The sequence below is a fragment of the Xiphophorus hellerii genome, chromosome 19 (assembly GCF_003331165.1).
Source record: "Xiphophorus hellerii strain 12219 chromosome 19, Xiphophorus_hellerii-4.1, whole genome shotgun sequence".
Lineage (NCBI taxonomy): Eukaryota > Metazoa > Chordata > Actinopteri > Cyprinodontiformes > Poeciliidae > Xiphophorus > Xiphophorus hellerii.
Window position 1 is genome coordinate 13,585,210 of NC_045690.1, and position 24,742 is coordinate 13,609,951.

A 24,742-nucleotide genomic window follows, 5' to 3' on the forward strand; every position below is an offset into this window, starting at 1 on the left:
CATAGCACAAAACAATATTTGGGTCATGTGCTGTTATCACTGGAGTGAACATTCAAAGCACCAACTCATTAACATGAAAGTACCCACTGTGATTTAGTATGTCTTTTGGAGTCATTCATGCAAGTTAACACTTCATACAAAACATTGCTTCACGCACTTCAACTGCAAACACATCCAGTTACAGACATACAACACGTGCCTAAACAAAGGCCTTCTGTAGGATCTCAAACTTGACTGAATATTTATCAGCTGTAACATGACCACATGTTCAACAAAGATATGCGGTCATATCTTGCATAACCTGCAGAAACATGGATTCTACAGGTTTTCAAGAACAGATTTATCCAACCAGCGTCATCATCTGATTTTAGTTAATGATAACAGAAAGCTTTTGAAATGTGTCCGTTTACAAACTGCATCTTAAACAAGCATCACAAAGAGAATCAGAGCATGCACATTGTGTGTCATTAACTTACATCAACAATTTGCCCGCATGATTTTTAGGCAAGAGGAAAAGAATTTACAAAGGAAAAAATGTGTAAAAATGTAGGATAGCCACTTGGTACCGTTAAAGATAATTTTTATCCACTCTAGAATGGGTTCTATCTTAAAACAATGACGGTACAGGGAGGCAACAGCACATACATCCACACCACATAACAGAAAAATAAACACCATATTTCTGCTTTTTATCCTTTGTTTCTCTTTCCTTGTAAATATTTTTTTTACAAAAAATCTGCATTTTTTTCATAGCAAGAGACTTCAGTGAGCCTAAAATCTATCCATGTTACAATTTTTGCTTAATTTGCTCTTTAGTGTAGAATGGATGGATGACTTTATATTTCAATATTTCTAAAGACAAGGGAGGAGGTGAAGAAGGGGTTGGACCTATGAACATACTACAGAGGAGATGAGGATGATGAGGGTGACAGTGTAAGTCAGTTGCCATGTCCATGTAAAGGCAGTACGAAGCGGTCGGGCGGCATTAGAGGTTTTGGCTGTAAGGAAGGGATGGGGATATACAAACAATGAGCAATATACATGCCCATCTACAGAAAAGAACAGAAGAACTCTAACACTGACATGTCTTACAAACCCTAAACTGCAACTTCTTAGCCATGCAATTCAATTTGTATTGTTCTTACAGTAAAGATACACTCCCTGACAAAAACAGTGACCCACCCTGAGAAATGGTCTGATTTGGATCTAGTTTGATTCACATGTGGACCAGTGATAAGAATGCAAATTACTCATTTTGCAAGGAGCTAGGACATCTCAAAAAAGACACTAGAGAGCTTCAGGGATGAGATCAGGAATGGAGTGATTCATTCAACAGTAGGTTAGAAAGGTCACCATACAGAAAGGAATCCTCAGGCTCATTAGATAGCATTACTAGCACTTGATGGGATTTTATGGGATAACAATGTGAATTGCATGAGGACCAAACACAACACATTTATCTGAAGCTAAAACCAGAATCATTGTCAGGGTTCTGGTCACCCAAGACAGGAGAAAATCATTGTGCTGTACTGCAGGCAAAACCAAACTCCATGGTATTTGCATCTGCCATTCGGACACAAGCACTGGCAGTATTTTGCATTAATGTCTTCAAATAAAGACTTTGGTACCTCCTCATCTTGCCTACACATTCAGAGTAGTGAATGTATAAGCTAGATGACTCATGATACCATGACTATAAAATTCTTCATGTCATAATAAGACTAGGAGTATGAACTAAGTTTAGTTTGTTTAAGTGATGAACTATGAAACTAAATTTATTTCATTTTAACTTTGAAAACTCAACCTGCAAATAGTCCTTAATGAGAGTGACCTGGCTGAACACTGGGTAGACCTATTGGACTTTTAAAAGCCTTAGTCACCCTGTGCAGTGGTTTAACAATTTGCATCAGGTAGATTACAGGTTTATCCTCGCATCTGTAGTCTGACAAAGCAGAGAACAGTAACCAGAAAAAAAAGAAGGACTTTCATATTTTGTGATGGACTGCAATTATTTTACTCATCTACCAAGATATAAAGAAATGATAACCAATCAGATTTTGTCAAGAGAGACACTAGAAATCATGTTGAGGGTCCCAAAGTTCAAGTCATCCATAGTAGTAATTTGGAGGACAATGATGGGATAAGTCTTGGGGTCCTCTGAAGCAGTGACATGATACAGTCACTCACAAAAGACAATTGTACAGATGGTATGTGCATTTAAAAACCACTGCTGTGACATGGTGGATAGCTGTGTTATTCAGTCTCCCAGACTCTTACAATTGAACAATTATCAAATGCCATCAAGTGCTAGTAATGTTGCTGAAAAGCATCTAGAAGGCATCTTCTGTATCTGCTGATCTTCATTTAGTGTTTTCATTAGCTGTTAGACAATATTTTTTTATCTTTGTCGCTGCTTTGGTACCACCACTGATGCCCTTTGAGGGTCAACATGACGGCTCCATGTAAATCAATTTATTCCCATCCCTATCATGGACTACATGTGGAACAAATTATGTCTAAATTGAACCATTCCTTCAGGGTTAGTACATAGGCGCTTGACTGCTTTGGTCAGAGTGTGTATAAAAAGATTTTGTTTTGTCAAAGTAGGTTGTAAAACGTCTAAAATTGTTATGCGAGAAGTAGATCAGGAACTGCGTCAGATCCTAGTCTGTGTGAGTTTTTTTTACGTGTTCTCAAATCTCATCCTGAAGTGGGGATACATTTTATTAAATTTACACTATTTGCATTGGTGTTTATCTGGAAATTAAACACACAAGCTAGTTACTGAAGGAGTTCCAAATCCAAAAAAGTCAAAATATAGGAAAAAATATTTCACACTTCGATTTAGGTATTCTCTGAGGAAAAAGAAGAAAACATATATGCCAAAAAACATAATCAGAACCAAAATGCCAGCAATCAACTGGATAAAAAATATGACCAGTTTCAAATATTAAATGAAGAAAAATGTTAAGATGAAGGAACAAAGCCATTTAAAATTTTGCACACACTACAACCAGATGCACACAATAAAAAACAGACACGGATGGGAGAGGCACTCGACTGGAGGACGGGCTCCTCTCTCATGTGCTCCCTATAATGTTAGTCCTTAAACATGAGCCGGCCGTGCAGTCTGGGTGTACATCAGAGGGAGACGGTACTGGCTGAGAATGGGTTACTACTACTGTCATTTGGGTTTGTTTTAGTCGAACTGCAGGATGTTGATGCATGCTTAAAGTAAGTTGCATTTAGGGAAAGTAAAATAAAAGAAACAACACAGCAAACTGGCAGGTCTGACCGATGTAAGAACAGGAGACGGACACTGTGTCCCAATCCCATAAAACAAACATGCAGTTAAAGTAACACTGTGTACTGGCACAAAACAATATCCTGATGCAACTTAATGAGGTTTCTATTCTTATTTTTCAATGAGCTGTGAAACAGTGAAAATGTTCTCATTATGCAAACCGATTTGCTGGGAAATAAGATTGTTAAAGTTTATTATTTTCTGTGCAGACAGCAGTATGCAATTGGGACACATGTTCACATGTAATAAGAGAAGTTGAACAAAACACACAAAACATATGTTTTTAGTACACTAATATTAAAATAAAACAAGAAATACTCTTTTTTTTAAAAATTCAGAGGTAAAGCTGATTTCCAAAACATTTTAGATGTAACTCAGGATTTTAATGGACTCCTGCTTAATGAAGCAAATCTGAGTAAACTAATCTGAAATATGAAGAAGACAGAAAAAGTTTGCTCAAACTGGTGAGACACTAATTGTACATCCCAGTTTGTAAGGACTCTTTGCCTTTACTTAGAAGTACAGTGCATCTGGAAAGTATTTGCAATGCTTCACTTTTTCCACATTTTGTTGTGCTAAAGCCTTGGTTAAAAGTGTAATAAATTATTCTCTTTCCTCAAAATTATGCACACAAATATCCCATTATGACAAAGTGGAAAAAAGTATTAGAGGTTTTTTTCCATATTCATTAAGTTTGAAAATCAATAAATCACATTAACTAAGTATTCACAGTCTATGTCATGAAGCTAACAGTGGAACAAACGATCAAGGATGACCAATTGAACTGTTTCCATTGATCATCCTTGAGGTGTTTCTACAACTTATATGAAGATAAAAAAAAAATTACTTAAGTTGAACACAGATTCCCTCACTTGGATAAAATTTACACCAAATAAAAAACTAATTATTCAGAGAGGAGGAAGGGGGGAACAAGTGTGTAGGAAACATCTAAGCTATTTAGAATGTTTTTTTCTTGTTTGTATTTGTCCACTAACTTTTTGTTAGCTCATGGTACAGGATACATGATTTGGATCCACAAAATACAAGACACATTTTTTAGTAATATTTTTGTAAGGTGGTGGAGGGGGCCATCACAATGAAGACTAGAGAGAGGGCTACACTGAAGATTCATCTTTTTCTCAATCAAATATGTTACTTTTGCAGCGCTTGTATCTATTAAGATGTGTTACACATTTTTCTATTAATTAAGGTTAATGTTAATGTATACTTTCTGAGAATATATTTAAATTTGTCTTACTAAATCGTTAGGGCTTGGAAATCGTCTAGCAATTCAAGCTATGATACATCTATGGTCTGATTTGGAATATATATATATATATATACAGTACAGACCAAAAGTTTGGACACACCTTTTAATTCAATGAGTTTCCTTTATTTTCATGACTATTGACATTGTAGATTCACACTGAAGGCATCAAAACTACGAATAACACATGTGGAAATATGCACTAAACAAAAAAGTATAAAACAACTGAAAATACCCCTTATATTCTAGTTTCTCCAAAGTAGCAACCTTTTGCTGTGATTACTGCTTTGCACACACTCTGCATTTTCTTGATGAGCTTCAAGAGGTAGTCACCTGAAATGGTTTTCACTTCATAGGTGCCCTGTCAGGTTAATAAGTGGGATTTCTTGCCTTATAAATAGTCATGAAAATAAAGAAAACCCATTGAATTAGAAAGGTGTGTCCAAACTTTTGGTCTGTACTGTATATATATATATATATATATATATATATATATATATATATATATATATATATATATCTTTGACCTTTTTTTTATTTTGAAACTCCAAGTTGAAATCCCTTCTTGTTCTCCATTTGTGTTTCGATAACAGAAAATATTGGACATTCTGGAGAAGACAGATGAAAAAAGCAAGAGTAGAGGTGGAATATTTAACACAATCCAAGTTTCTTCTGGTTCATGATTTGGGGGGTGAACTAATATACTCTGAACCAATAGCAACCATTCTTTATGGAGTGTTTTACATTATGTTGTTTCTATGTCGAAATAGATGGAAATAACTACTGACAGAAAATGTCAAGGAGACCAGCTTTAAATCTGCTTTCTCTTTCAACATATGCCACTATGCTCTTTAAGTCATGTTTTAAGAAATTGATGTTAATTTCATAAGATGGCACATCTGACCATTATGTATTCATGAGCAAGGGACAAAGTTAGTTATTTTTTCTACTGTCTTCTTCTGCTATTTTTTAAATGTGTATGTGCCATCACCAGATTTAACCTGACATACTGGACTTTGTGTGGCAGTCCAAGCTGCGACATTTAATGATTGATTGGGATGAAAGTTCATTTCACTAAAAACACCCCAATCTGCACACTTAGTCAAGTAATTATCTGCTTAATAAATCATGGAGAAGGTTGCCATCCCACTGGAGACTATTCAAGTGTTTGGCAATAGAAACAAGGTGGGAACTGATTTCTGTAAACATTATTTTTCTTGTAAAATATTAATGCAATAGAAACTGGAGTTAAAACATTGTGTTGTCTTTCATACCTGAATGTTGCTACATGATAATGTTATCCTACACAAAATATTTATTGATAAATATTTTCCTTTCTTTTAAATGCACTGTTCTGACCTAAACATGTTGCCAGATTGTGGAAACATGATTGATTTTTATTACCGAGTAACAGTTTGAGAGGCGAGCTGTATCTTCACCACTAATAATGTTCGATAAAAATGTATCAAAGATCTCAATTTATTAAATGTGTAAAGGTGCAGTTCATAAATAACTGAATGACCCATTTTCGTTGCCATCTTATAAAATTAAGCAAAAAAAGGACAGAAAGGTTTACAACAGAGAACAGAATCACTTGATGAATTCTCTAAACAAAAACTGGCAGTCCTACTCACAAATAAAAAGCGTGGGATAAAACAGGCGATTTGATGACGCTGCGACTGCAAAAATGGCTCACAACTTCAACACAAATGCAGATAAAACAACTGAGTTAAATGGATGAGGTGCCCGGTGTTGTGTGACAATGAAAAACCATGCAGTGAAATAAAATATTCACCCTGAACAGACTGATTTGGTTATCTAAGGACTTCATAACAAAAGGTCTTTTTTTATGTTTAAAAAACTAGAAACTGGGAGACAAAATAATATGAAATGTGAAAGAAGGAGCCGATGTCTCGCTGTTCAGGGTGGGCAGATAAATAGTAGATGAAAATGAACATGTAATTTTATCTTTGAGAGCTGAACGGCAAGACACAAAGCCACACGATACACCAAGAGATGTGAGGAAACAGTTATAACCAACCAAAACATCATGCCACAGATGATGAGGCCAAAAGAATGCATTTTGGCACAGTTCGCGGAAAGACGGGAGTGAAATCTTGGCAACAAAACACCAGGAAATAGCATTGACTTCCCAACTGAAGGAAAAACAAAGTAAAAAAAACTAAAGCATGCAGCTTTCAATCACACTAACATGATGTTAGGGTTAGAATGGTGTGAATTTCTGTGTAAACACATGACTGGATGACTGGGGCCCTGTCTTTGTCTTTCTTCACAAATCCCCATGGATCTCAGGCTTCACAGCACCGTTTGAATCCCCTTTTACACCACAAGATCACAGTCTGTTTGAAAACATTTGGGAATGACCCTTTGACCTTTGGTGAAGTTAACTGACATATCACTTGATTTAAATTCATTTTGGCAGTGTATCTGGCAATCTATTAAACCAAATATTTTTTGGATTTGTCAAATATTTACTTAGCCATATAAATCTAGAAGATCCATTTTATGCCAACTTTAAATATTTGGTAGAGTTTTAAATTTAGAACTAAACATAAAAGTATGAAACAGTGGTTCAACTACAGATAATTTTCCACAAGAATTGTTCACTTATTGCAGAAAGCATAAACTGTGCCCTAACTCCCAGGCCATATTTTTAAGATAGGTAACTCTAAACCAAAAACACAAATTTCAGGCATATAATCATATGATTCTAGGAAACTTAAGGGTTAAGTCATCTGTGATTCATGGAAATTAAACCGATATATTCTGAGAAAGAGACCTGTAAGTTCAAGGAAAGTTGCCATAAGTTTGAGGAAGGGAATTTGGGTTTTGAAAAAAACACCAACTGGCAGGTTCTATGAACAATGTAAATTCCACAAAGGTAACATGCAAGGTATCGGTGACTTGCGAGTTATTTATTTGCATTTCCTGACAGGGAATTCAAAATTTCAGGAAAGTAAATTGAAAATTCTGAGAAAATTACCTGCAAAATTCAAGGAAGGTATCTTTTAAGTTCCCTGAAAATAGCTCATTAGTTGCAGGACAACTATGGCAAAGTAAGTTATCAAACAGAAAAATATATGTAAAAATATTAGTCGTACCATGTTTTAGGGGCCCAAAGTACTGGTAACAAACATATAGTTGTATGCTTTCTACAAAAAAGTGTACATGTCCACACTTAATTGTTTCATTGTAAAGGCTTTTGTTTCATAGAGAAATGTCATTTTAATCATTTGGCATTATCACTGAAATAGGTCAAAACTACACTTTTTAATGTCAGGGAGATTCCCAATTTTTTTCAAATTGATTGATTAACTTAAGTTATCAAAATTTTTGAATCTATTTGGATACAAAAAACAGAATAATGAGTACACCTAAGAGCAAAAGTATGACCCAAAGAAAGAAAAACCTGTACACAGAAATTCAATGATATCTGTTCTCTATCACATTTACCAGTGCAAGCTTCTAAATGTGAAAAAACAAACACAAATGAGAACAAAAAAGACTGAAATTAAATCTTTAGACATTTCTCAATTTATCAATGGACATATTTTAAAATACAGTTTTTTAAAATGAAAATCAGAAGAGCTGTGAACTGCAGGAGCGATGATCTAAAACATGATAAAACACATTTAGCAGCATCAGTGCAGAGAACATGGTTCACCTCCATACAAATTTGACAGATTTATGATGTAAATTCCACAAATGTTTTAACTCCTATTGTTCCTCTCAGCTGTCAACATTTGTATGTATTCTGGAAACCATGTTTACCACTTTAAAAGACCCCATGTGCAAGTGTAGCTCATTTTATTAGATCTAACGTCAGCTAGCATCACACTAATTTTCTTTTCAGATTTCTTTTTGAACATTCCAGTTTTACCTGGAACAAATTCCTGTCACTACACTGGATGTTTTGCAACTAAAGCTGGTAAGAGCTTAAGTTACACTTTGTATAACCATGGGGGGTGATGCTTTGAGGATCATATGATCCTCTGCTGCAGATGAGTGTGCACAAAGAAAGCAAGCAAATGCAAACTAACCTAGCCCACCTGGATGGATTGTTTCACACTCCTCCAAGTCTTCATCATCGCTTGAACACTCTGCAGAGGACACGATTTCCTCTGCCCCGTGCTTCTTCATCAGACCATACCACAAAGCGCATCCAAAGTGAGGAGAAAGCACAGAAAACAACAAACAGGGTGAACAGAGGAGTTTGGAGGTTTACTGATTGCCTCCATTGTCAATAACAGACCTTAGTGACTATTTATTAGTCATTAATAAATAACCATCAAATATTTAATAAGCATTGCTTGACATGGTTAAGCAATGCTTGTAGCAGAAATAAGTTTTGCTTGTAGTCCTTATCTGGTATCTGAAATGTTTGTTTTTTTTTGGCAAAACAAATACTGCGTTTGCAGTTTTAATGTCATTTTGACATTGTCTCCAGGTCATACAAAGTAAATTCACTCCACACAACTAATGGAAAAATAGAAACTATTATGTAAAAAAATTTTACATAAAAAAAAAAAAAAAAATGCTTATACATCCTGACATATGTTCAGCATAAATAAAGTGATACATATGATGTATGACTAATTGGGCTCAAAAACACTATGCAATGGAATATAAAATAATTAATTATGCCTTTTTACAACTTTGAAAAGCTTTTAATGTTTGCATAGATACACTCACCAATTCACAGTGAATGACCAAAAATAAATGAAAAGGCATTTAAGGACACTGTATTTAAAAACTAAGACTCTTTTACAAAGCCTTGAGAACTAAGAGACCACTTTGAAAGAAAGTTAAAAAAAAGACATTGACACAGTTTTGTTGACCGTCCCACCTGTACCGTGGAGGATCTGTGTTTCCGTGTGGTTGTTGTAGTGGTCGTGGTGGTCGACTCTAAAACGTTGCTGGATAACTCTGGAGTCATGGTTGTGGTCCTGGCTGAACCTGCCACACTGGATCCATTCCCCACCAGCCTCACACTGCCATTAATCTTGATGTTGACATTGGCTTCAGCTGCCATTTTCAATACTTTCAGGCCGTTGTAATACAGACCCGCCAGCTGACCCTGAAAAGGTCGGCCTCTGTCGCTACCTCCAACTGTGATTGTTGCTTGGGTATTGAAAATTGTAAGCTGTCGTCCTAAAAAATGACATCCACAGCAAGAAACAATCATCAGCAAGAATGTTTCAATAATCATAAGTAAGAAATAGTAGTTAAAATTTATAGTTTATGGGATAATAATAGATGCTGTGTTATCAGCCCTATCTATTGCATTTTTCAATGCAATAAAAATGTATGAACTTGTGACCAAATCAATGCTATATTCCACCAGTAAGCCACATCACTCTTAAACTGCTGTAGAAAAGAAAGGCAGAATAAAAGACTTAGCAGGCCAGGTTCTAAAGGTCATTTTCTGTATCTGAAAATCAAGCTATAAAATCAAGTTAATTATATTTCTTTCAGTTAGGTGTGTCATAACCTAGTTGAAGGCTGGGGTACAGTTGTTAGGTATACATGTTGTATTGGCTCTAAATATACATTTGCATGTTAGTTTAAAGCTTTCATGAATTACCTTTTCTCCAAAAATATAACTTTTTTTATAAATAAAAATATATTACTTCAACATATTTTGAAGTAATATATTTCAATATATTACTTACTTACATTCTTACATTGTTATAACTTATTATTTCAAAGTTATATCATTCAGATTATAATATAAATGAACATATTTGCGTAACTAATAGAGCTACAAACAGGCCAGCTAAAGTCAAGTTTCATTTCTACTAACATATCACCATGCATTCACTTATGATCAATAACATATCACCATGCACTGACTTATGAAGAAAAAAAAACATATGTGCATCTTGTTGTCTTTTAATTAAGGTTGATGATGTTTTATTTCACATTTATTGTTTCATTTGTTAATATTTATTTGGCTATTTCATACTTGTTCAGTTCTAATTTTCAGCCTATGATATGCTTTATTATACAAATACAAATTTATACTAAATATAAATAGCAACATTTATTTTGGTACATAAGAACAATTGGGACTACTTCAAAATCTGCGACAGAATAGCTTTAAAGCATTCTAAACACACAATATATAAAGTGATGAAACATGCTTTTAATACCACTATTTTATGCAACTAAACATCAGGACAGTAGAGACAAACAGAAAGTTTTTATTTTAAATTACCTTTCTCTTGTAGCCATTCTTCTACCGGTCTGACATATTTGAAAGGAATTTTCTTATTGGCCGTTTGATAGCGTTCAATGTCGCTGTTCCCTTTGAAGTTTAAAAAGACATTTATAAAAACATTTATTGATATCAGCATTGTGAAAAACTCAAGAACACTTTACATCAGGTTAAAATAATTTTAGCTGGAAGATTTGTTTTAGATTTGACCTTTTCTGCATAAAAACAGTAAAACAATTCTTATATGTTAGCTAGAGACTATGTTAGTAAGTTCTTCAATAACCATGCAATCTGTTTATACATTCTAAGACATTCGTGTGTCCACTAGCTAAAGCAAAACTAAGGCTCCTGAGAGCTGATCACATATGAAGAAATGGAACCTGGTGTATTTGACCAAAAGGAATTATGAACCAGATTGATGGAAAGGGAAAAAAGATATAAAAAGCAACAGAGACCTTGGATGCCATTATTAAAATTCAAAGTTTCTTTTTTGAACAAGAACATGCATTGAGCCGAAACTTTAATTACACTAATTTTTGAGGCAGATGCTGTTCAGTGACTTCTTCAAGGTGTGGCACAACAATGTGACTCCACTGCCTCATTAGAGCTCTTTAAGCAGTCTGTTATGCAGGTGAGAATTAACCATTATTGCTGTACCTGTAGGGAAGTGTTCATTGATTGACCAGTTATCCACCTGCAGCGTAGCATTCCCACCATTCCTGGTAAAACGAACCACATGATACTTCAAATCATTCACTGGGGTGCTGCTTTCTTGAACAGTGATATCCTCAGTCCCAATGTTGAAGGTAACGCCAATCTTCCCTTGTTCCTGAAGTAAGGAAATACTATTGTTAAGGTACTGAGATGTTGGGAGTTCTCTTTATTAATGTTCTGTTTGGTTGGGAATTATTACTGAAATTTGAAGGATCATTACTTCATTACTTCAAGGATGATTTGCATATAATTTATGAAAGGAAGAGAGTTGATGAATCATGAACTGGGCTTGAGTTGAAGATGATTGAAAGAGTAAACATTTACTGATAAAAAAAATCATTATGTTTAAGTACTTCATGAAGTAAAATGTTTCTGAAACAGATCATTTTTAACTTGAAGAATCATTGTTTTTTATCAGAACTCACTAGAAAGCTTAAATTCAATATTTATATTCGGAAACATGACGTCATCAACAAGACACATACCAAAGATATTCTTGTCAAAATTAAGAAAATAAATAAACATATGACTCCTGTTGCAATTTGCATGAAAATGTAGATAAAATGACATTTTTCAATGGACAGTTTTAATAATGGTCTGAATTAATATGCCAGATTAGAACGCAGAAAGCAAGAATGGATGGATGTTTATGATAACTCACTATATGCAGCATAAGATAGTCCCCCAGACCAGGAGCGCTATCAATTCTGACCAATATGCCATCTTTCAGGGATGTACTGAAACCAACGGTCAGCCTGTCGGTTCTGGTGCTCGGTCTCTCATTAGCTGGCCAGTTGAATGTAATGAGGCCTCCCCCTTTGCCAAAGATGTACATGGTTCCAGCTTAGGGGAACAGAAAATGAAGTAGAATTGAAAAACCATCAGCAATAACAGAATAAGTAGCAAACTTGCCAGTATAACTAAAACCATATCACACCACTGAATATTTGATTTAAACACACCACTTATTTTGCCAAAAAAAAACTTAAACTCAAATCAAACATGTCAGATTCAGTAGGTCTTGCAGGAGTTTATGGCAACAGGCACCAAACAGGCACCAAGATGCTGTTGTATCAAATGAGCAGACAATAAACAGAAACTTAGATATATCCTTACCTTTTCTTATCCTAAAAAAATACGCCAAGTGCCTATGTGTTTTGTCCACTCATACGTTCATGAAATTATTAAAGAGTGCCCCTTTGGAGAAACTTAATTGAATGTGAATGTACAGTACATGGAAGTTTCAATAAACTATTTGGACCAGTTAGAGTTGGAGAATGAGTGCATCTGTATTCAGATAATTGCACTGGGGTTGGTTGTGAGAACGCTAATTTTCTGCACCTACTGAGCAAACAAAAAATACACAATCTGACACATGTGTGAACAAACACAGAGGCTAGCTAATGCTAATGAGCAGGCACAGGCAGAGGAGGCAATTCTTGGCTCTGGTTGATAATGCTTGTCACAAAAGCACTTTGTTGCCTGAGCCAGAATCCCCCCACCCCTTCTCTCCACAAGCTGCTTTAGTCTGTGCAAATTAGTCACCTGATAATAACACTGCAGTTTTCTCTACGCCTGCTGAAGAATTAAAAAAAACTTTTATTCACCCCCTAAAAGAATATGCTAATACAGAATATGGGAGGACACTTCAAGTGTGTTTCCAAATAATCCCTCACTCGTTTATTCCACTTCTGACCTAAAAGGGAGATGTAAAGATCTGTTTATCTTTATCCGTGGGGAGTCACTGAACAATGAAATATTTACTGGGAGTCGGTTGTTTTAGAGTCATGATCAGAGTACATATTTCAAATACAATACATCAGATACCAAGCTGAACAAAAGTAATGAAAGTGGGTGGAGTTTCCTGCAAGAACTAATGCATGTGTTTGCACATCAAAGAAGACTATAGAGTAATGATAAGGTTCTGAGGAAATCTTTATAAACTATTCAAGGGACTTGCGTAAAACTGCAGTTTTCAAACTCAATACCTAAATCATGGGAAGAAGGTTCCAGATTATTTTATGAGAATTTGGGAGGAGGGCAGCTGGGATGGGAAGGAGTGCTGTTTTTTTTTCCCCCTGAAAAACAAATATTTATATATCATGCTACTTTCACTTGATGGCAGTAAATAGTCAAAGCAGAATTTTGTATGAGCTGCACTGTGTTATGGATGCTAGTGTCCGTGCAATGGCTTTGTACTATACAGTAATAAACAGAGGCCAATATGGACAATATTCATGTTCTTTATCTTTTTATCACAAAAGAATAAAGTTTGTTTCCTAAAAATAGCTAGTTAAAGCATTTTAGCTCATTTTAAATAGAAAGACACAAAGGCTCCTCTGTCATAATAGTTATAATAGTTATTTAAAAATTGCAGTGAAACCAAGGTACTACTACCATGGCTATTGCCTTCCTGTGCAATTCTACTCAAAAAAAAAAGAAAAGAAAAATCTCTCTGCCTGCATAGTCTGAGCTTTCTCCTCTTGACTTGGATTGTCGCTGGCAGAATTTTTTTTTATCAGTGAACCGAAGGAGAAGCTGTAAATCTTAAACAAAAATCAGGACAGCTAACGTTGCTCTTTATATAAGCTGAAAACCATCCATCATCAGTGTGTCATAGTTTCAAATTATTATCTAGTGTCATGACAGCAAGGTTAACCAAAATATACTTTCCTTAAAAAACAAATATGAGTGACACATTTTCTGGTAATAATGGGAATGAAGAAAATATATTTATTGGTTTATAAGTCCAATCATTTTCATTGAAACAGAACATTTGATTCTATCACGTGTTTGGTGAAATGCTCTTTAGCTTTCATATATTTATAGTTGTAGCAATTTAGTACGACTGTATTTTAGTCTGCTAAACCAATTATTGATCTTTAAATCTTAAAAGATGCACAAAATAAATATTTTGAGACCCTGTCATCCATTACATTTGCCCATTATACCTTGTAGCAACTGACCTTGGCCAGTGTCCTTGGCCCACATGCTGAAATATTTCCTTTACATTAACCAATTTGCCAATCTACTTATTGGCCACCTACTCTTAGTCCTACCTAAACAAAAAAAAGCTGCCTCTTAAGTGCAACTCTAATAGGCTTGGGACAAATATCAAGGGCTAAATGTCTTCTGTTTTGGCTGGGCCCTTCTTGAAAAATGATATGCAGTAATGATTGTCTAAAAGTATGGCACTGCATTCAGGGCCTTTGTGTAATTCTGTAATCGGCAGTAAGTGAGTGGCCGGTACAGAAGAATGAGAAAGAGACTACTCACTTGTATTAGCATTGAACAAGTCAGTGAGTAGCATTCTGAGGCTAGTCACCCACTGGATTGCCTATGTCCTCTGCTGCCCATTAGCCTGTATAAACTACCATTAGCAACATCAGTACTGTATTTAACAGAGCTGAAGTTGGCTTCGGAAAAAGGCTAAAGCTGATTCCACCTAGTTTATCACTATCCTTGAGCAACTTTAATCTGTCCTAGTTTACAAACTCAATACATAGACTCTTCAAACCTGGACTAGATTATACAACACTAATCACTGAATATTTGAAACCCAGTACATGTCTAATAAAGCAGATAACCATCATAGTAATGGTAGTTGTTAGCCTTTCTGTCAGTCTATCCTTGTTAATGGACATCAGAGGAAGTAGTCACAGTTACTGTTTGTCTTGAAATTCTGGTGTTTTCTAAAGAGAACTAAAACTAAATATTTGCTTGCACCATAATACAACTATAGCGCTACATGTATCAGTGTTATTAATGTGGTTGTGTGAAAGATGGGTTTACAAAACCCTTTCTAAAGCAGTCAATAGAACCTGTCTCAGTCAGCTTTAACTTTAATATTTCTAAGTCAAAATATTGGAGAACTTCATAAATGGATTTATCCTAGATGGGTTTAGCTTTTTAGCAAAACAAATTACAAGCTTTACAAACCTTGAGTCAGGCTACTTTTACGTGTTGCCTGATGCATATCGCTGTAAGGATGTTGCACAAAGAAAAATATGAAATTTTGGCACATAAGACCTAATTAATCAAGATCTAATTTAATTAAATAAAACAATTGTAAAAAGATAAAACTGAAAGCTCATCAGCTCCCCCTACTGTACGTCTATAAAACACCGTACTGAGGAGAGGAATGCAGAATACAAGTTTTGGAGGAAAAATCTAAAACATCCTTGAACAACACTTCTTAATTTAGCAAAACCAACACTGACAACAGTCTGCCTTGCAGCATCCCACCAGCTTGCAAGAAACAAGTTAAACAATGCAGCTATTGAGCATATTTCTTTTTCAAAACCAAGCATTAAACCCCAAACAGACCTACCATTTTTCTACATTATTGAACCCGAGATGGATAAGAAGTCGGAAGAGTAACATCTTGAAAGCTTTACAGATCTTGAAGTTTTACCACTTACCATGAGAACCCTTCAGATTTGCTGGGAAGCCGTAAATGGATACAGGCTGAGAGAAGCGATGCCTCCCAACATACAGTTGTTGATCGAATTGGTCTGTTGCCACTCGAGGTCTGTGGTTATGGGATGATCTCTGCTCTGCAGATGCAGCACTACATCCTAAAATAAGCCACCAAATACAAGCACTGTGGTAGAGTACAGTCAGTCCAGGAAATTGACATGAACTCCTTTTCTTAGGACCCCGTAGTGGTAGAACACCAATGGGACACATAATGATGACTATTTAAAAAGTCACACTGTTTGCCAGAATACTGCAATGAAATATTCTCATGTTGAAGCAAATAAAGCCGATTGGGAGTCGATGAGCTACCAGTAATTCCAACAGTTCTGACTTTTCATGTCAGAGTTCATTAAACTTGGTCAACTAAAGGAACAGAAGCATCCACCTGAGAAGAGCATATGCTGCTCTGAAACACAAAATGAATGGCCCATAAAAAGTAAGGATGGATCAACACTTCATGCATCCTCCTCTGTTTGAAAGCTGTGGTTTCGCTGGTCCTCCTGACTGGATGCTCCAAATGTGCTTCACTATTCTCACATCATCTCTCCATTCACTCCTAGAAAAATATCTTGAGGAATCCTTAGAAAGTAGATTACAAAATGGGCAACCCATTCGTAAACCTGAATTCTGTAAATCCACTGGAGTTTTTACTTTATCATGTTCCTCTTGTTTCTTCCTCTTTTTAATTCCAAAAGGGTTAAAATATCTCCTAAAGCACCTTATCTCAGTGACAGTAAAACTCCTTTTCTGTTTGTCGTCCAAATCCATGTAGAGCCTTCATTTGATGTATGCGCTCAGTCTGGACACTCTGGCTGTTTAACGAAGGGAACAGCAACGAACTGGATCCCATAGCTGCCACAGGATGAAAGAGAGGGAGTGTGGAGTGCACAGGAGAGAAGAGGAGGAGGGGTTGGACGGCTACTGAGGAGGTGCTGGGAGAAATGACAGAGGTAAAAGAAAGGTAAAAGAGTGACTTCAAGGATGAAGGAATGTGGAATGTGGAATTTGCATTCAGGATGCAAAGATGAGAACTCGGGACAAAACAACAAAGGACTAGTTTGTTTACTCTGAGGCAGAATTTGAAAAAAGGACGGATATGATTATCCTCATATCAAACTAGAGGATGAAAATAAAATTATTTTTTTCTTGTCTCTTATGAACGCATTTCAAATAATGGACTCTAAGGAATAAAATCACTCTTTTTAGCTGAATTGTTAAAAGAGTTTCTTGCATCTTTTGCAAAATTAATAGTAATTTGTCAGGATGAGAATAAAATAAAATCCTGATTTGTTAAACCACATTACCCAAAATTGCTCATCTGCAGCTGGACTTTTGAAAGCCTGGGGCAGCATTACATATGAGGGAATATTGCTTTTCAAATTAATTGACTTATATTACTCCATAAACCCATCAATACATCCATCTACCCATCTATCCATATTATCCTTTAAGGTTCGGGGTGAGAAGCATGCAGATAAATAAATTATGGGGTATTGTCAGCTGAAGCGGGGTTGACCACTGTTTGGCAGGCAGACTGGAGCAGGGAAGAAACTGTTCTGGCTGTGTGAAGTCCTTGTCCTGATGACATAACTTCCTTTGGTCAACAAGGCCAAGTGGAATCTGGCACAATTTGGAGCTGTGCACTCTTCTCACAAATGGTAAGCACGTCATCCATGCAGGGATGGAAACACTGGCAATCAGTGTACTGATGAATTTTTACCAGTCACGGGTGTTATGGGGGGCTGGTGCCTGTCACCAGCAGACTTCAGATAGGAGGCAGGTTACACACTGGACATGTCACTAGTCCATCATAAAGACAAACCATGTTCATACACACACTCATTACTAAGGGTAGGCTTTGAGTGACCAATCAACTTAAAAGTCATTATTTTGGACTGTGGAAGGACACATTCACAAGAAGAACATGGAAACTCCAAGCAGAAAAACCTTAAGCCAGGATCTAAATGTGCTACCATTGTGTTATAAGTCAACAGTGCTAACAACTGTGCCAATGTGCCACCCGAACTCCATACCAGTAACTTCAGAAATACAGTCCACATTAGTCAATTAGAAACCAAGACAAACTGCTTTACTGCTGCTGTAAAGCATTTTAAGATTTCTTCACAAAATTATGCTATCTTACCAGAAGTTTTACACACAATGAAGTCTACAGCAAAACTCAAAGGAATAAACACTATGTACATAAAATATATAAATTAGATATTTGTAAAATGTTCCTTTGAAAGGCTGCTCAATACAAACCAAGCATATAAAAAATAACATTTTTAATTGAAAAACCCTTTTTGCTCCTAAATTATTAAATAAATAGACATGTGCTCAACAATAAATGTATTTATTGTTTTTAATACTGTACTGTACACAAAACACATATAAAGTAGTTATTTGTAAGAACAGACCACTCAATGGAAATTGAGCTGTCATAAACATTTTTTATTCTCTACAGAAAAAAACGAATGCACAGATAGTATAAATTAATTTGTGTAGACTAGCTGCTTACTACTGTAATTAGAAGATACCTCGGTTACAACTTTTGTTTCAGGCTTAATTTTAAGACAGAAACAACTAATTTCTTCATAAGTGCATTTTTTTAAAATAAAGAAATATTCCCAACTCTAACGTGTTTTTCCAGCTCACAATAATAGGAAGGCAATGAGTTACAGATACAGTAAGATTATGCAGGTGCTGTTCTAGCTTGGCGTCATGAATTATTTAATTTGTGGACTTCTGAAATGACCTTCATCTAGAGGTATGTTTGTATGATGTCTTCATCCTTGTGACACACCTCAAATTCGAATTTTGAAAGTCAACTTTGATGGCTGCAGCCAGGAAGGCCTTTCACTGCTTTTCTGCCTGAGGGGATAAAGTGGGGGAAGCTGAATATCATTTTGGGAACATGAAAGGACCAATCAACCTGCTCTCCCCTCTGCATAACATTACAGACCACATACCTGCATTTGATAACAAACTCACTTTAAAGCTTGTTTGTTTTCCTGCATCTTCTGCAACAATCAAAAATGTTTATTATACTGTTGGAAATTGGAAATGTAAGAAAAATAATAATAATAATAAAAAGCTGGTTCAAGGCCATTGCAGGATATTGCATCACTCCATTTTGCCAAAGTCACAGTCGCTGATGCCATTTTAACTGAAGCAACTTTAATCTTGGTTTAGTTGCACAATTTTGTGCATATGGATGTACTAGGGGTGTTTGAAAAAAACACGTGTGTGAAGCCTGGAAACTATTTTGTTGTAAAATAAGACATGTTTGAACATTTAGTCACTTAATGTCTTGCTTTAGCGCTCAGTGTGTCCTCACTGTGCAAAGGCATCACTTCCACATTTCAAAAGTTATATGCATTAGGCTTTATCTGAAAAATGTTATGACCTGCGGAGACAGATAGGTTGTTTTCACCTTGTGAGCCTGTCTTTGTGCGTCGACCCTCTGGGTTTATGTGCCTATTTCAGAGTCAACATGATAAAATGTGGCTGCAAGACGCAAGTAAAATCGGTTGTTGTCTTTAAAGTTTGTGAGTCTATCGATTAAAATTATTAATCTAATTAATCGTAAGGTTTGTAATTAATCACATTTTAATTTTCAATTGAAAAAAACAATTTTGCTGATAAATTCTTAAATAAATAGACATGGGCTCAACAATAAATATATTTAATGTTTTAAATACGTTATTTAGGTTACTCAACCATCAGATTAATGTAAGTGACATTAATCACTCAGTTTTGAAGTGTTGGAGGAACCCCTGATCACTCATGTAGCTTCTTTAAAAGACTAAGTGCTTACATGTCTAAGTTTAACAATGTGAGGAAATCATAATTTTGTATCTATTCTGTCCATATTTTATTGTGTTAAAAAAAATTGCTACAATATGTTAACAATATTTTCCTTTATTAAATACCAGAGAAAACTATCAACTGATCATTTGTCCATGGATAAGATGGACAAATAAATGATTGACACATGGCAGCCATTTCGATTAGCTCAACACCTCTGTCTTTGCAGCTGGGGAGGGTTGATTGCAGGGCACATAATTTCATCCAATTGTTTATACTCCAAAGGAGTCCACACCTCCAGCAAGCAATTGTTTCTCAACAACCAAGGGTCCAGACCCTGTTTACAAAGCAGAGCGTAGAACAACTGGCTGGTTTTTGCCAGGCAGCCCATCTTTCCTACGCCACTGAAACACAAGGTAGAAGAGCAACAGTGTAAAAGGATTATGGGCATAATATTTGTTAAAATAATTTACCTTTCACTAACTAGTGTATTTAATTTTTTTTATTTGCAAGATAAATTCTAAAAATATAGGATTTTTATCACAGCTGTACTTATCTTTTCTGAGGGAATGTTTCAGTTAATTAAACCAGCAAACAAAAGCTCTTTAATTAAATAAAACTTCTTTTATAAAAGTGTTTTATCTGCATTTCAGAGGAAATCATCAGTCATGCAAGCCTTATCAGTGCAGAGGTTTCTTACTCATTAATCATAATGTTTCAAACTAATCATAACTGTGTGCAATGTTTTTGGAAATTGTCAGTAGGATAATCTAGGCTCATGTCTTTTGCTGTTGAAAAATGCAAAGATGGAATGTAAAACAGTGACACTGGGTCCAAATCTGCTAATCCTGTCCACAGTTTCTGCTAAACTTTGTGTGCCAGTGACGTCCTTCCTTTTATCTGGGGGAAATAATTAGAGGACGACCTCTGTTTCAGAAAGCAAGGTAATTCCAAAGCCGGTAAAATCTGTGAGCTGGCTGTTGAAACAAACACAAAAGTTCCATTAAAGGAAAATTAAGAGCAACAAAGACGATGCCTCAGCAGAAATATACAGCAAAGCCTGTCACATTAACATAAAGCATGGCCCTCAGAAATTATTAGCCTCTCTAATCTCCTAAACCCTTAGACGCAGCATTGCACTGTTCAAATGACCTGTCCGCTGTGATGCATGGCCGTTTTTTTCCCCCCACCAGCTGAAGAACACCAGCTCCACCTCCTCCCACAACCACACATTCTTTAGTTCCTACTCTCCTGCTTTTTATTTCACCTCCTGCTCCAGATTTATGTGGGTTGGAACAGCAAAAGGGCAAAGATTAAACAAACAACGGCTGAGGAAGACCACCAAGGTGAAGGACAACAAACACATTATCCTCCGCTTATCAGCAGCACATTAACACAGCTCATTCAGTACCTGCTTTACCCAGAGATAAACCAGGACGAATCAACTTCTCCTTCATCAACCTCACATATCTGTAAAAACAATTTAATGACATTAGGCCATATCAGTCCAACAACCAGGGGAGGAGGAGCAGCTCTGCAGCTTCATGGATGCACTTGGTGCTGATGATTAGTCTTGAGGTTGGTAGATCAATGAAGGATCCAGTACACAGCAGAACATATAAAGGTCAGTGAAGAGGAAAATAGACTCTCTGTCACCCTGCCAATCGCTCTGATTGCCTGCCAGTCTGCTCACTTGTGACCAGTTACCCCACCTCATCCCATTCTAACGATTTCCTGCTGCAGTTGAAAATTTGTTCACAGCCTGTAAGAAATTAGCATTTTACTGCTTAAAGTCATAAGAATAAAAAAAGAACACCCATTTTTGATTGAGAAGGTTTATGCATCAAGGCACTAAGAAGGGTCTATTTCCCTAGGTGGAAAAATCACTTTTAGCAACAATAACTGTCTTTAGGTATTTTCTGTATGAATATATCAGTCTCTCATCTTTGGAATAATTTTGATCCACTCTTCTTTCCAACATTGCTTCAGTTAATTGAGGTGTTCAGACAATTATTTATGCACAGTTCACTTCAGGTCCCATTGCACAGTTTTAATATGATTGTGCTCTGGACTTGGCAGAAACTTCCTTTTTCTTTTTCACACATTCTGTTGTAGATTTCCTGCCATGTTTCTGATTATTGTCTTAATGATTAGCTCCTCACTTAATCTCCGGACATGGAGATGAGGTGAGGTAGAGTCCGACCACCCTATAGAATATAGAAAAACCTATACAATAAAGTGGCTGAACGTAATTCAGCCACTTTATCCAGGATCACTTTTGCCTCTGCGTGGAAACACAGATAACATTGAATGGTAAACTGAGTGCATTTCTTGTTGAGCTAAACTTTTTTTTTTACCTCAACAAACCAGATCAATGTTTACATTATGGCAGATAAGGCCCATCGCACTATCCATCTCAAATTCTATCCTCCAATCATTGATGAACAAGACTACAAGACGTTTATTTTTTTCTGGTTGACATCATTTGCCTAGCAGTTAGAGAAACTAATCTTTTCCCATAACACTCACATCGCCATACTAGGTCATACTAGTCTTTTTTTACCTGTAACATAAAGACTGGAGATTGTAAGGTCTGAGATTGTGCTCTAGGATTTTTTTTGCAATTCCTGTTAGCATTGGGTGGTATGCCCTTGATATATAAATATCTGGAATGTTCATTCCTGTTGACTTAAAGACAATAACGTTAGGGCAACTTGAACATTGGCTGCTAACATCCTAATATTCAGCATCCATTAAGAATTGAATGTAGTAAATTTGACAATGAATGTACATGGGAAGTTCCTGATAAACTTTAGAAACACTAAGTAGTAATGCCCTGGAGATGAAAGCTTGTTTGATTTTGAGGTAAGTGAGCCACTTCAATTCAGTTTATTTATATAGAACCAAGCCATAACAAATGCCCTCTCAAGGAACTGTACAAGACAAACAGATTCAATTCATATTCATAAAAATGCTCCATCCCTCCAGCCCTTCGACTCTCCTAATACACACAGCCTCCTTTCATTTTTCTCTTATTTCAAAAGAGCCACACAGACATAAATTAACTCAGTCCAATTCCACAGTCCCTTTATTTTTCCAGCATTCCATTCATCCCCATTTTTTAAGTTTATTGCCTTACTTCACAAGTTCATCTTCTATAGGTCTCCTCACAGTTATGTGAAAGCCTTGTGATGGATATGCAGTCCAGCTCCAACAGTTATGGACACCTTCAGGTCCTTATAATGGAAGGTGTAAAATTCTACCATCAGAGCTCAGAATCATTGCAGTGGATACCAAAGCTTTACTATTAACTAAGGAAGTTATATTTGTGTTGTACTGCCTTTTTCCGTTACGCCACTGCTGTTTTAAGTGGGTGTTATAGGAAAAGAAAGAGCAGAGTTCTGTGAACTATTACATTTACAGTACTGCAATACCATCAAACTGGAAAGTGGTAATTAGCTTATTAATTTTCAGTGTCATTTAATGTCTCTGGGAAAATATGGTATATGAAAAATTTGTTTGAAGGATGAATCCTTTGCCTATCCTGGGGAATGATTCCATTACCATCTAAATAAGCAAAGCACAATAGTTCATAATCAAATAATATTTTAAATAATTAAATCTATATACACAAGTTTAAGTAAAAAACATAAAAACAAATAAGAAACTAAAATGTCTTACACCACTTACACAGGTAGATATGAAAAAGTTATCTTAAAGGATAAGGGAAGTTCAAAATTTGAAAACAAATTTTTTATCAAAAGTTTTCTTGTTACTTGGTCTCTCTTTATACTGTAGTTTAAAGAATGGGCGTCACAGTCTAATTGGGAATTGTAATTCCTGACAGTAATTTTGCAGAAAGAAAATTTGAAAAGAATAAAAATAAGGACAGGAATTCAAAAAACAAACAGTCTTTGGTTCCATCAGCTTCTCACACCAGAGCCACCTTGATGAAACATGGAGGAGTTGTTCTATTGAACTAAAACAGGTTTTTTTATACTGCAAATATTTAATTTAATTCTGTTGCTTAGGTGCACGTACTGTCAGGGGATGCAACATCAACAGTGACCGTGACCGTTCACTGAAACGAAAGGAAGGCAAACAAGGAAATTGGAGACACATGAAACGGTAAAGTCAATTTCCAATACTGAGGTTAAGTCGTTGACAGGCAATGATGCAACCTTATGTCAATGTAGAGTCAGCTGCCTGTTTCAAAGGAATATTGTAGATGGCTTAAGTGCATTCATGTTTGAGCCTGTGAAGAAAAACAGGTCCCAAGCATTGTGCCTGTGAAGAAAAACAGCTCCCATAAATTGTCTCTGAACACTTAAATGTTGTGTTGGGCCATGTTTAAGCAAATATTTTCCCAGACGCACAAAGTTATTGTATTTCGCTATATTTTCAACTTATAAGAACTCCCAAAACCATGAGATGTGTCCAAATGCATGAGTGGAGCCACATTTCTCTTTGACACACATGGAAAAGAACAAAAGGGAAATAAGAGAAACCACAGAAACTATGAACAAAATGACGAGAAAGAACCGAAAAAAACAGTTTTGATTTATATCGTTAGTCCTCCCTCCTGCTGTCCCTTCTTCAGTCAGCTCTTTTCAGCTGTTTACACCCAGAATTTGATCATTTTCATCTATAACTCATGACCATAGGTACACATCAGAAAATGGTCCAGGAAGTGAGATGTTCATCTTTTTTGAACATCTCACTATCTTACGGCTTGTAATCTCAATAGCATGATACTTGATGAAGTTAATGTTTGATAAAACATTAACTTCATAATGTTTTATCAAATCATCCATAACAAAACAAAAAAACCCAGGGCAGAGCCATTTGTGGAATAAACTTTAAAGTAAAAAAGGGCTTCCTCTATATTTCTCTTTTTTTGGCATAGGGCACTTTCAATCTTTGACAGAATGAG

The 24,742-nt window shown here is 35.9% G+C and overlaps 1 protein-coding gene across 11 annotated transcripts in view; it reads right to left on the bottom strand.

Annotated features, from left to right (window-relative positions):
* Positions 1 to 24,742, bottom strand: part of nrxn3a (neurexin 3a) — a 126,918-nt gene that overhangs the window by 6,190 nt on the left and 95,986 nt on the right. For 3 of the 11 annotated variants that reach the window (XM_032546661.1, XM_032546666.1, XM_032546665.1), the window contains exons 19-23: positions 12,185 to 12,366; positions 11,467 to 11,638; positions 10,810 to 10,899; positions 9,439 to 9,743; positions 8,633 to 8,726 (exon numbers count right to left, since the gene is read on the bottom strand). In XM_032546661.1, the coding sequence (XP_032402552.1) occupies positions 8,633 to 8,726; positions 9,439 to 9,743; positions 10,810 to 10,899; positions 11,467 to 11,638; positions 12,185 to 12,366 (843 nt within the window). Of the gene's footprint in view, positions 1 to 476; positions 999 to 8,632; positions 8,727 to 9,438; positions 9,744 to 10,809; positions 10,900 to 11,466; positions 11,639 to 12,184; positions 12,367 to 24,742 lie in introns of all 11 variants that reach the window. The other 8 variants (XM_032546663.1, XM_032546667.1, XR_004336748.1 and 5 more) reach the window with 7 other exon arrangements.